This window comes from Haliotis asinina, chromosome 3, assembly GCF_037392515.1.
Source record: "Haliotis asinina isolate JCU_RB_2024 chromosome 3, JCU_Hal_asi_v2, whole genome shotgun sequence".
NCBI classification, from domain to species: domain Eukaryota; kingdom Metazoa; phylum Mollusca; class Gastropoda; order Lepetellida; family Haliotidae; genus Haliotis; species Haliotis asinina.
Window position 1 is genome coordinate 45,250,762 of NC_090282.1, and position 13,376 is coordinate 45,264,137.

General features: G+C 40.9%; 1 protein-coding gene across 1 annotated transcript; it reads right to left on the reverse strand.

The window, feature by feature from the left end:
• Positions 1-8,548: 8,548 nt before the first annotated feature.
• Positions 8,549-12,266, reverse strand: LOC137278902 (dentin sialophosphoprotein-like). The gene is made up of 5 exons (XM_067811402.1): positions 12,248-12,266; positions 11,032-11,327; positions 10,137-10,622; positions 9,879-9,965; positions 8,549-9,448 (listed from the first exon to the last, which is right to left on the reverse strand). The coding sequence occupies exons 1-5, from the start codon at positions 12,264-12,266 to the stop codon at positions 8,549-8,551; spliced, it is 1,788 nt and encodes a 595-aa protein (XP_067667503.1).
• Between the last annotated feature and the right edge of the window lie 1,110 nt (positions 12,267-13,376).

Consider the following 13,376-nt stretch of genomic DNA (forward strand, 5'->3'; position numbering starts at 1 on the left):
AACTGGGAGTAAAATATCATCAATATTGTTAGTTGCCTTTATGAAGAGGCAGTACAAATGGTTTTATGATGAAAATATTTGCCATCGGTTAAAATGCCCAACAGTAAAAGAAGCATTGAGGGCTATACTTGAAAAGAGACACATTGCATTATCTTAAAGGCGAAAGCTTTAAGGCCAGGTTTGTTTTCAAATTCAACCTGCCCATTGAGTTAATGTCAAAAGCCCTAAAATACCTATCCCTCCAAAAATAGTACATTTATCTTTATGCTTTAACCGACTGACAAAAAGATCAGTACAACGAATTCCTTGCGGTCTACATGGCTTGAGTCACATTGGAATGTGCGATGCTTATTATAGAAGTCATAGGTTTTTCTGGTCCGACCCAATACTTGACAAGCAGCTATCATATCGCTGACATATTGCCGAGAGTGATGTTAAACAACAAACAAACACACAACTAGCCGACACATTCAGACAGAAATACCTGCAGCATCGTCACCTAGACAACTCCCTATCTCGGCTTGATCTGGCATGCATATTCTCCTTGCTTGCAGACATGTTTTCTTTTTGCCACGGCTGTAAAGTAGCACCAAGCAGACGTAACTACAGCCAGTTTGAGATCCAGTAGAATATGGGGGATATGTACGCTGTACTCGCGAGTACATTCCCTGCAGAACCCCATTAATATGAAACGTGGGTGGTTAAGAACAGCACGTCATGTTTGGAAACACAAACGGCGACAGTAAATGGTGGTGTTACATTAAAACGCATGGACCCCAAAACGTAACGAACGAAATAAAAGTATTAAGTATTTGAAAGAGATATACATCCAACCTGAACTTGCACGTACACTCCAACACTCCGAACACGCAGTTCCAAGCCAGATATGTCCAGCTTCATACAAAAGCTTTATCAGATCTGGACAGCTAAACATCTGACATGATAACACATACACTCGTTTACACCTTCCCGAATACCGAGCCAAGGCCTACTGAACGCCTGTGATGTAGAAACTACGTTCCAACATAGGAGACCAGCTAGATCTTTAGATCTTCCTGAATAAGATCAGCTGTTTTTAAACATTGGGAAAACACTAAGACCTAGACTGAAACTAATACGATTTAAATATTGTCTTGAATAGACATTTTTATGCATCAAAACGTTCCATCCGAGCGAGAATAAGGTCTGAAACATTGCTATGAAAACGGATCTGTTTGATATTGCTTTCGTTTTTACCTGGTGTTTTATGTCAACAGGGCCCTTATTCTCGAAACTTTCGTGACCCTAAGAATTGTTAACTTTGATCGTAGTCTACGTGTAGTCTAAGTTCGTAGAGTTACGGACGTTTTGATAATAGCTAGCCAGACGTATAACAAGACGCAGGTTCCTGGTGTTACTCACCGTGCGTGGAGACAGTTTTGTCGGAAAGACGGAATAAGCGTCATTTGTGGATTCCTGTACGTTGTCTTGTAATATGACGTTTGTCGGCTTCATCAAACCCGTGTTGAGATCTGTCGTGTGTTATTTCAAGCATTACAGCATTTCAAAGAATGGAAGTGGTTTCCGGGAGGGTCTGTTCTGTCTGACTGCGGGATGTGGGGGTCAAAGTAACCCGTAGTTCATGACGGAACACAGACTGCATAACGGACACCGTCGCAGGAGGATGAAGCTAATGAACATATGATGCAGATGGCGGTGAAGCGGCACACTGTAGTTCATTTCTGTACTCGTCTTGTAGTCGTAAGAGGTGTCTAAATGGATCGGGTGACTGTGTGTCATTGCAACTCAATTGCAATGCTCATGATGTCAATCACTGGATTATCTGGACCACGGAAATTATATGCACTGACCTCTCTCTTTATCTATAGAGAATGTGGTGTTGAATGCGTATAAGCAGATGTGTGATGTTAATGTATCTATCATTATACAGTCAGTCACGTGTACACCACCTTCGGATGTTATGTACACCGTGCCTGGGGTCCCTCATTCTGCATTCCTTGCCACAAATATTGATCGTAATCTTTTGATTCAGACTATGACGATATTCGCTGGACTGGGATGTGGTCTAAGGGAGACAATCACACTAAGACACGTGAATCGATGTCTGATTTTGTGCTCACTCCACAGTACATGCGTTTTACTGTTGCGTTTTCACGACTGCACACCATTTGTAATATTGAAAAAAATTAATACTCCTTATACATAAATACTGCTTCAGATGGACAGCATCAATTACATACATCTACTTGCCATAGGAGTTACACTTATATATAACCAGAGGCCATATAAGGTATTATATACAACTAGAATCCAATGCGATTTCGAATTAAATGCGATGTGATGAAAATAGATGCAGCATCTGTTTTAATCACATCGGATCGCATCGCATCGCACTGACGCATTGGTTGTAGTCTGCACAGTAAATACACGGTGTACCTTAATTAAACGTATCGCAATAACGGTGTCATGGCTGGAAGTATAACTCATTTGTGTAAATGTCCCTTCCATGACGTGACCAAAACGGCATTTTTTATCTAAACATAATCTCGACATATTATATGTAGTTGATCTTCAGTTTACAATACAATGTACTCGCGTGAGGAGAGGCACTAGGATGTTGGAATCGCAAAAGTTATAAAAATGGCACAGAACACGTGAGAAGGCGCACGTAAAATCTCTGAATCGGTGACGATCGTTCACTGAAAATGTTTTTCAGAAGATGAGGAACTTCCCGACTTCCTGTCAATTCATCGGGTATCCTCCCATTTGTCACACGTGTCTTAAGGTACAGGTGCCCTTAGTTGCACACCCTTACAGAAACAACTTTACAAATGATTGCACATCCCATGTCCTTCCTACTACCATAAGAATTTAGAATGGAATGACCCATACTTGTGTATGACAAAAAAGGAGACAAAGTCGATAAGTTGGCCCCGATTTCTCGAAACAAACTCATGAGTTCTGACGTAAGTGAGAGAGAGTTTTTTTTCAAACTGGAGAAAACGCAGGAAAATACATTTCCCAGAATGAGGTGAAAGTGATGTAAACTTACACATAGGAGACAACGTGAGATTGGTGGATAGCTGTTTGTCCTGTTTTTATTTTGTAAAAGCTGTTGCGTTAAACTCGGTTTGAAATTTGAGCAAAATAAAGAGCGAGCACCTTTCCACACGTGACATCTTGTTCGCCAAGATGACCCGTATTGTTTTACGCCGCCTATGGTAAGGATAAATAACTGTGGGAAATTGGCTGTCGTGAACATTTGAATTAGACATGTATGCTGACTTTTTTGAAATGAAAACAAAAAGCTGTTAATGTATTTTCGGTCTTCCAGCCGATCGGTTATTCAGAACCTGAGTAAAACATAACAATGGATTACATTGATGGTGTCTTCTTACTTCTTTATAAACACGTGATTTGTTGTTGAACACAAGGAACCAGACAGGCTGTAAAAGAGTAGCCAGCGTTTTTGGCAAGAAATCCTTGGTTAGTAAATAACGTAGCGACGCGTATGTCTTTCGTCCCGTCAAAGCCGGGAAATAACTGAGATACCTTTCAGAACTTGCTAAGGACATTAGCTGTGACCTGTCAAACTATGTTTGGGCACAAATTACGAAAACCTTTTAGGGAAACGGTGAATAATCCGCACTGACTCGCGGAGGAACAGACTACGGGTGCTAGCCTACACTAAAATGATTCGAGTTGTTGCTTTTGTATGAGACTATAACACTAGCAATATTCCATCCGCAAAACCTTATATGAACAAGTATGGCATTTATTTATGTCGTGTTTTGCACAATATGCATCCGTATTTACTGCGTAAATAATCTAGTTCGATCCAGACAAAAGAGTGGTTGATATTATGACCAGCGTTCCATGTCGCCGGGATACGATGAGGTATACGCAGTCATCTAGGTGACGGAATCACGCGGAGCGTGCTTGGCCTGACCCGGGATCCGCACATTAATGTCAAAATATTGATTACAGAACAGTCTCGTTACCTGTTTACTGGGTTCCGTTCTATTGCGCAACTTAATGCGATTACCAGTCCAGAATTTTTAGACTATGCCATTTTGATTTGATAAGTCGAAGCACTTGTATACTGCAAAATCCCTGCAAACACGCCGTACAGCGTGCTCTGTCGTACAGCGAGCTCTAACAAACGGAAACCTGGAAATCGTGGAAATCTCAAAATGAGGCTCTGCCGCTAGAAAAGTTTGGCGGTCTGGTACGGAACTGATATTACATCAACGTCATTGTGCGTCAATGAACTTCGCTGAAAAAGCGCTAAATACACATAACAGGTTTGACCAGTGAGCTAGAAGCATTGTGAATCATTTCACGACCTCATCAAACACAGTCCGTGATTCCAAAGTTGAGGTATGCTGCATAAGCCGCCACATAAAGTATAGAAATACGGTATTACTGAAGTTTAAAATTAAAATTCATTTGTAAATACCATTTTCTTATGAAACAGGGAATTAGAAGTCAGTGTATCACGGCTGTGGACGCCAGAAATAGGCTTGGCACATAGTACCCATGTAGGAAACGAACCCGGGGCTTCTGTGTAACGTGCGAAAGCTTTAACCACTTGGCTACCCTGGCGTCCCCTCAGTAAGGATTCATGCCGGACAAAATGTATGCTACGGAGTTGCCCACGTTAGTCTTGAGTTGCTTAGATTTCTGTACACCCAGTTCTAGCTACGTTTATCTACTGCCTTCCACGGAACAGTTGTGACAGTTATATGTACCGTGAAGGTGCGCGTTGTGCTAAAGGTCCAAGGGAGACAACTCAATGGTTTTTTAACGATGTTTAGTATTTAACTCCCTTCAAGAGCAAACGGCTTGGGACACTGTGTGGGGTTAAATCTTGTACCACTGGCATGCACTGACGTAAAACTCAACACACTTCGCCGAGTTTGCAAGTCCCAAATTTACCATTTCAATACAAAGGGAGGGAAGTTTTGCATTTTTGTACCTACAAACAGCTCTTACTTGTAATGTGGAAATTTGGCAGCGGGCTTAAAGCATTCGCTCGTCACACCGAAGAACCGGGTTCACCTCAGATGGGTAAAATGTGTGAAGACATTTCCCTTGTCCCCTCCCGTCACATTGCTGTAATATTGCGTAAAGCGGCGTAAAAACTCACTCACTTTATCATGTGAAAAGGAAGATAAGCATCCTTCAGCTGAACTCTTGGTCTCTTGCAATTCGAGTGATTTTTCACTGCTTCATCACACTCATGTAGAGATTATTCAAACATTGCTGTTTTTCAAAGAGGGGAAGTGGTTTCCAAGACGGTTTGTCCTGTCTGACCGTGGGGTGTGATAATGAACATTAAACATCGCAGGAGGTTGAAGCTAATGGATACAGTGCCTCGACATGTTTCGGTTAGGTTCTGTACTCATCTTGTTGTCGTAAGAGGTGTGTACATGGTTTGGGTGACTGCATGTCATTGCAGCCCAATTACATGTATTGATGCTCATGATGTCAGTCGTTGGATTACATATATTGACCTTTGTCTTTAACAATTGAAAATATCTTTGAGTGCACAGTCTAACACGGTTTTCAGATAAGGAGATATGTGATGTGAAAGTATCTCATATAGGCGGGAACATTACACCAGCTTTGTATGTCGTGCCTGTGGCTTTTCACGTTTGGCTAGGGGCGGCAGGATAGCTTGGTGGTTAGTGGCGCTCGTCACGGCAAACACGCGGGTTCGATTCCTCACATGGGCACAATGTGTGAAGCCCATTTCTGGTGATTCCCGCCATGATACTGCTGGAACATTGCTAAAGGGAAGACTGACCCAGACACATGACTGGGACCAGTATGATACTGTGACTCAGACATTCGTATTTTGGCTATTCTCCTCTATAAACCTGCAGATAAAACCACGCACCTTCAAGGCAACCAAATGACTGTCAAATGCGGCAGTGAAAGCAGAATGAGCATATCCTCAGAAAACAACATTCAACACAACGTTACACTTAGAAAAGGTTTATTCGTGTTGTTCCGGACTGTATACAATCCATTATATGCAACTAACTTTTTAGCCACTTTTGTCTGAAGCAATAGACCCCGACAAGTATAGCACTAAAATGTGTAAAGGGTAAGAATATTTTTTCCTTTGTTTCATGACATATGTAAATATATTAAACCTTGATAAACAGTTGTAATTTTTTCTGAAGTTATTATTTTAAATGTTTTTGTACATTTAAGTTGTAAGTTGCTTATTTATTTCATTGTGTACATGACCATTATGTATCTCACATTTATTGTAAAAATTAAAGTTCTAACATTTCCAGAACACTTGGTACCATTCACATTTGAAAACGCACACATTTTTCACAGGCACTTTTGAAAATTCCAAGCAGTAATCGCTTCAGATGGTTTACTTTGCCTAGTATATAAAACAGTGGCACAGACACTAGCCAGCACTCACACAAACATGCTTGCACTCATTGTATTGCACGGTTTACCTTTGTTAAATCAAATATAAAACAAAACCAATGTACGTTATCAGATATCATAAACAAAATTACAACAATTTTTTTTCAGCTTGTCCTGCTTTCAAATGTAGATCTGTTCAAACGATTTTGAAAGCTTCTAATATACTCAAAGGCAAAGGATAGTGTGATCAACACAATTGTTTCTATAAATGAAAAACATTATTGAACGCACTTTCATATTCTTTATGATACACGTAATCCATAACCCAAACTGGACCCTGTTTTGTTGTTGTTGTTGCTGTCCTTGGAAAAAAGGCATAAAACGTGCCTTTAAAAAGTGGGGAGCTAATTCTTGAATTACTGTCACCAAAATCATTGCTAAGGCTTCGAAGGGTCAAAACGAACGTGAAAGGCAATTGGAATTCCTGAAACTGGAACACTCAAGCGCAACGTTGCACAGCCATGCACAGGAAACACCATATGCGGCTTATGGAGACGTTATCAGCAAAACGCGGTCGTAACCACGCCACGCAGCAATCGTTGGATTCGAACCACTCAAAGATACCAACCAGTCCAACTGATAGCCAGAACAGTTTCTGGTGTCACCAGCATATCACCAAAGGCCATTCGATGGCGTCTGACTGCACACGGGATACGTGCTAGACGGCCTGCCTGACAAAATTTTGACAGTACGTCACCAACGTCTACAGTGCTGTAAACATCTGCGGTGGAGAGCACTTGTGTGGAGACATGACGAGTCGGGATTCCTCTTGCACAGCGCTAATGGCCGTAACAAACATTCATACACAAACTATGCTTCATCAATACGTCCTTTGTTGTTCAGTCATAGATTTGGTTTTGTATGGATTGGCCAATCAGTTGGAAATAAGTTGATATTTCTTCAACGCTATAAACATGTTTTATCAATATTGGAATGGAGTTCTACAAAATAGCACAAGATATAGATTATATAAAGAGTACAAAAGTCTTCTATCTCCAGAAAAAATACTTAAGTGACATTACTATAAAGAAATATCGTACCTTATATACAAGATTAAGAGCTGGTTTACTAAAGTTAAACGTGAATGAAGGCAGATGGTCGAATGTTGACTATTGTTTAAGAATATGTCCACTGTGTGGATTAGACGTGGAAAACGAGTATCATTTTCTGCTTGTGTGCGAACATTATAATGATTTAAGAAAATGATATTTCCCATTGTGTTTTTTTAGTAACCCAAATATCTTCAAGTTTAAACTCCTCATGACAACAGACAATGATACCCTAATATTTAAAGAATATAAATATATGTTACATAGCCTTAAAAGAAGGCAAACATCATTGAATATCTGATTATTGTCAAAATTATGTAAGAAGTATTCAATGCAATGTACATGTAGATGAGCCAACGGCCTAAACGCATGAATAAACATACTTGAACTTAAACTTGACATGGTGTTACGTTAGGAACTGTGTCCTTGAGGCCGACCGTTTTGACAGCGGTGGAATGGTCGTTTGGGGTGGGATAACGAATGCTGGGTGTAAACGTTTTGCTTCCACAAATATGGAATGCCATTCCACAAGAAATCTGGCGACGTTTGGCTGGCTCTATTAGGCGCGGGTGTCCAGCATGAGTGAATGCTCATTTCGACTCCTCTCTCACTGTGAAATTCATTAAAATTGTTCCCCAGAAATGTTTAAATATGTGCCTTTTGCAATTTTACTGTGGGGTGATTTTCTTGCAATATTAAAAAAGTCTCATAAACATATCAGTTGTTAATTCGATTACACAGTATCTCTCTTCAAGTTAATCACAAACTTTTGCCTTGGAGTATACAAAGATACACACACACACACACACACACACACACACACACACACACACACACACACAAGGAAGTAAATTAGTAGAATGAATTAAAAATATGCACAATGTATTTCTAGTTTAGATGTATCAAATTGACTGGAATGACTACACCATAACCTGCATAGTTCACTATAGTTTATAATGCTTAAGATAGCAAATTGTGAAAGACGTCTGTTTGTTTCCTTTGGTCTTTTGGCCACGTCCTCTTTGTTTGACCTCTTTGCTGCATCTTCAACAGTTTGACCTTTTGGGTTTCCTTTTCCTTGACTGCAAGGCTGATGACTCTGGACCTCCCAGTATCTTCCGGATACTTCTATCTGAGTCACTCTTAGATCCGGTGGCATGTCGAGATGTTTGTGTCCGGTGACAATCATTTGTTTCAGCTCTGACATCTTTTGGAGGTGGCCATTGATATCCATCAACATCTGCCCTTCTTCTCTTGACATCCATTTGAGAGGGGGACAGACTTCTCTTTCTCTTAGGCAGGAGGAGCTTGTTGCAGGGTTCCTGTATGTGCCTATTGATTCCATTGATGATCCTTATCTCATTTCTGTCCCTCCGACTTCTTCTCACTCTGCTCTTTCTTCTCTGCATTCTGTCACCTCGGCCAGTATCAGGAAATCCATCAAACGTTGCCTCATCATCAGCTTCTATCTCAGAGTGAGCTCTCTTTGCAAAGATTGATTCTGGAGGGGTGTATGACATTGTTGAATCAGTATAGACTCCATCTATACCACTGTTCTCCTTAGCTGAAAGGACCATCTTTGTCATATCATCGCCAAAATGGCATCTCTGAGAAGACAGTGTAATTGAACATGTATTGTTTTGGGGTGGAAAGAAAGCAACAGAGTTGGAATCACTGCTCGTACTTGTGGAGACGTCTTGTCTATCAGATCTATCAGATCTGATAATAATGGGAGAGATTTCGTGCTCTTGTGTTGCTGGCGCAGTGTCCTTAAAGCTTCTGAGATTGATATTCTCAGTGAAATGGCCATTGCTCACAATGCTATGTTCATGGGACAATCTGCAGGTTGAAGAGCTGTTGAAGCTGTGAAGGGAGGATTCGATTGCACCCTGTGTCGAACAGCACTCACATGCTGTCCCGTTGAGGGTGAGATCCACTTGGGAGGTCTGCAAATGCAATGTATCTTTTGAGTGGCAGCCTAATCAGAGCAATTCTTTTGGAAAATGAAGGAAGTTTTAGTGAAACATTGCAACATTATTTTATGCTTTGTGTCTTAATTACCTGTGATGACGCATTTCTCTGATGAAAAGGGTGATTTTGTATTAATGGTACATGCCATGCAATCTGAAAAGTGAATAATTACTGATACAGTCCACCAATGCATAAATACTCTCATACAAAAACAAAAAAACGAGGTTAGAAATTCTGATAGAGTACTTTGAAATTCTTTGTTACTGGTTTCATGCAATAACATGGAACACCAATGATCATAAATACTGATTGAAGTCACGAATTCATGGCCACAGGAATAGTGAAGGAGTCATGGTCTTCACAAGCTACGTCAAGCTATATACCCCGTGTACTGCCTCCTCTCACCTGGCTGGCTTGCACTTCCTCGATTTGTGGCACAACTTGGATTACTTCTAGCAGGAGGACTTGCTCAATATCACATCTGTACATTGCCTGAAAAAATATCAAGAGATGTGGATACGTAACTAATATCCTATACTGTGTCATATTATTCATCATAACTGTTTTAGCCTACAGGCTGTATTGAAGTACCCCCCCTCTCTCTCTCTGTAAATTAGTAAACACTTGATACAGATTATTTTTGACATTATTGTCCATACTCACACCTGGTTGGTGTGGATGTAGAATAACACCTTGGTCATTAACTTCAGGTCTGTGATCTCCAGAAACGCTGTCATCATAGCCACTATCACAGTAAGGAGCTTGTTCAGGGGTTGAGTCTGATCCGGACGAATCCTCCTCCTCTGGGAAATCACCAGGAGCAAATAGCTGATGCCCCTGTCTGGAGTCACGCTCCAAATTATTTCTGCTGTCATTTCGTGAGGAAGATGATGGCTGTAGCCCATTACTTGAGTCCGACTGATCACTAGGTGAATAATTATCCAGTTCTGATCTGGTTCTCTCATACAGGTCCTGATATGCAGTTGTCAGAACAGGCAATGGTTGACCATGCCTGGAGCAACTCGCAGATTCAGAGTCTGGAGCAAGATGATCTAAATCTCTGCTTGCTTGTTCATACATATCCTGATATCTTGATGACAGAAAAGGTGATGCATAGTCATCACGGAAGGAGTTACTTCCAGGGCCATTCTGAAATAATTTGGAGTATTATTCTTTTCTTTAAGTTTTTAAGTGCCCAAAACGTTAGTGCTTACTTGGGTCAAAGTAATTTTTGTAGACACTGATCTGTATGTATTGGGCACTATCAACTATTGGATAACTTTTGGGTAAAGTCGCTGGTTGTAACATCTGGAGTAGCACTGGCTGTAAGTTTATTTGGCAGTTTTACTCTGTCCTAATTCGGTAATGTGTTGTTTGGTCGAAACCCTGTGTATGAATGAATATGGAGACTTACAATCTCTCGACTATGTGTGATAGTTTAAGTGCATAGCTCTTACATGCATGTGTGTGAGCGTTTTGTACCTTAGATATGTGTGAGTAAGAGACAGTTAGGGACGCATAGATCTGCTGAAATAAATGTTAATTTTGTAAACGTCACCTGGCTGCTGAAGTGAACTGCGGACTCGTCACCAGAAAATGGCCACTGAGCTGCTGTACTGTGGATATCGGGCTGTTCCCGGGACGTCCAACGTCGTTCCACAGCGGGTGCATAAATGGACTCAGGTTGACTGATCCTGGGCCAGGTACAGTTATCGCTAAAGTCATCTGGCGGGTTACAAATCACACTCGTTGAGAAAGAGACTGACAGAGGACGGTACTGGGAGGAGAGCTGCGTCTGTACACTCCACACAAAATCTGGTGGCAGTTCTGGATCCGTGAGAATCGGAGAATTTCCTGGCGACAAAAAACACGAAAATTTGTTTTGAAACAAACCATAACTTTTAGCATTGTCGACTTGATTACACATATGTTGGCCTGGGCGTGTGAACAACTGTATGTTTACCTCCACGTCAGGGGTGGATACAGCTTTTTGAGAAGTGGGGAGGTGTAGAATAGCTGGAATATTGCTGAGTGCGGCGTAAAACTGTCTCTCACCTGTGTAATATACAAAACACAGCAAGCAAGCGACTTTCAAAAGACAATGTTAACAAGACAAGCGTCGAGGTCGATAAGGCAAGCTATAATGGATGTACCGACCTTCAAAAGACAATGTTAACAAGACAAGCGTCGAGGTGGATAAGGCAAGCTATAGTGGATGTACCGACCTTCAAAAGACAATGTTAACAAGACATGTGTCGAGGTCGATAAGGCAAGCTATAGTGGATGTACCGACCTTCAAAAGACAATGTTAACAAGACAAGTGTCGAGGTCGATAAGGGGCATCATAAGGTTTCTTTTGCAAATTGAACCGTTTTCATTCTCTGAGTTTGTGTGCCACACCTTATTAAATCGATCAAAGACTGTGGATAATATCCGACAGGCTTTGCGCAGAATTAATGCAGATATGTTTCTGTTCTTAAAACGGTCTAGTTTACCCGCATTCAAAATAAATCCAAAGATTTGTTCGACGTCTAGCTGATACGATCAACGATGGTTAACAATACTTTTCTTCCTTTATTTCAATCATGAAAAGACTACTAGTATATATCCAGTATATCCACAATACATTGCATAGAGATATAGGCGAGAAGATGCACTGAATGTGAAGACTAGCGAAGATTACAGTAAACACGGAAGGCGCACGTAAAATCTCCAAATCATCATCATCATCATCATCATCATCAGTTTTAAAAGATCACAGAACTGAGACTTACCGAGTTCTTGTCTGTCCATCACCAAGCTGTTGTAATTAGTTTAAGTACAGATAACCTGTAGGGAGAAGACTATGCAGCTTCTTGAGCGCGACATCATGTTCCACAGTAACGTCGCCAGGGCGACCCCTTTTGTTCAACGCAGCCTATGCCAAGGGTAAGTAACTGCGGGAAATTGCGTACCCCGCAAATTTGAATTCGGCCTTTATGTATAATTTTGTCGACATGAAAACATGTATGCTTCTTCTTACTTCCCTGCATATTTCCCTACTGACATATAACTTATAGATATTGTTAGTTGTGACGTACTTTAGTATGAACACATTCCGTTGTTATCGTGTAAAGTTGTAATGATGTGAATTTTCATCTAGTGTTAACAATACCGAAGGGTCTTGTCATATCTGCTTATATTGTCATATAGACTGTGACATATATCCCAATCGGCAGTGATCATTTTCCGACGGGTTTTCAGGCGAAAATTACCCGGTCTCTTGGTTTCTTGTGCAACAGTGTCAACTAATACAGACACGCTAGTTACCAGTGGAAAGTACATTAGCCCAATCACCCATGATACGACACAAATATTGCTATTACTGCAGGAAAAAGAGGGAAACACGTAGGATAATAATCAAATATTATGGTCAGTTTGTGATTATTTTTGCTACCTCATGGATAAAAATCTGAAAAACAAAGCAAAAGGAAAACCGAACAAAGGACAAACCCCAACATCAAACGATTATCACCAACGCACACGTTGCGGTTGTATATCTAGCGCCTGTTCTCCTTTCTCAGACAGCATGGTGAATACATATTCAGCTTAGAGATAGGGATCTGTATACTGCAAGTGTGGTCGATTCCATTCACTGGAGCTGCCATGTCAGTCTTTACTATACACATCTACTCGTATATTCATTTACTCAGATTACGGAGTCACAGACTACACACGGCACAAACAAACATCGAGACTATAATGTTTTTAAGCATTCATTATTAGCAGTAAAATTCCACGATTTTACATCCTTTGTACGGCATAGGTGGGTCCAGCGGGGTCTTGGCACTTGGCACTGTGCATGAAGTATCCTTGTGAAGCTGCTCGAAAGCTGGAATGTATGTCGATGATGTGTGCAGAACT

Coding starts and splice junctions, on each gene's coding strand:
- LOC137278902 (XM_067811402.1), bottom strand. Junction 10,623..11,031: donor CAGTTCACTTCAGCAGCCAG/GTGACGTTTACA, acceptor AAATTATTTCAG/AATGGCCCTGGAAGTAACTC. Junction 9,449..9,878: donor AGGAAGTGCAAGCCAGCCAG/GTGAGAGGAGGC, acceptor TTGCATTTGCAG/ACCTCCCAAGTGGATCTCAC.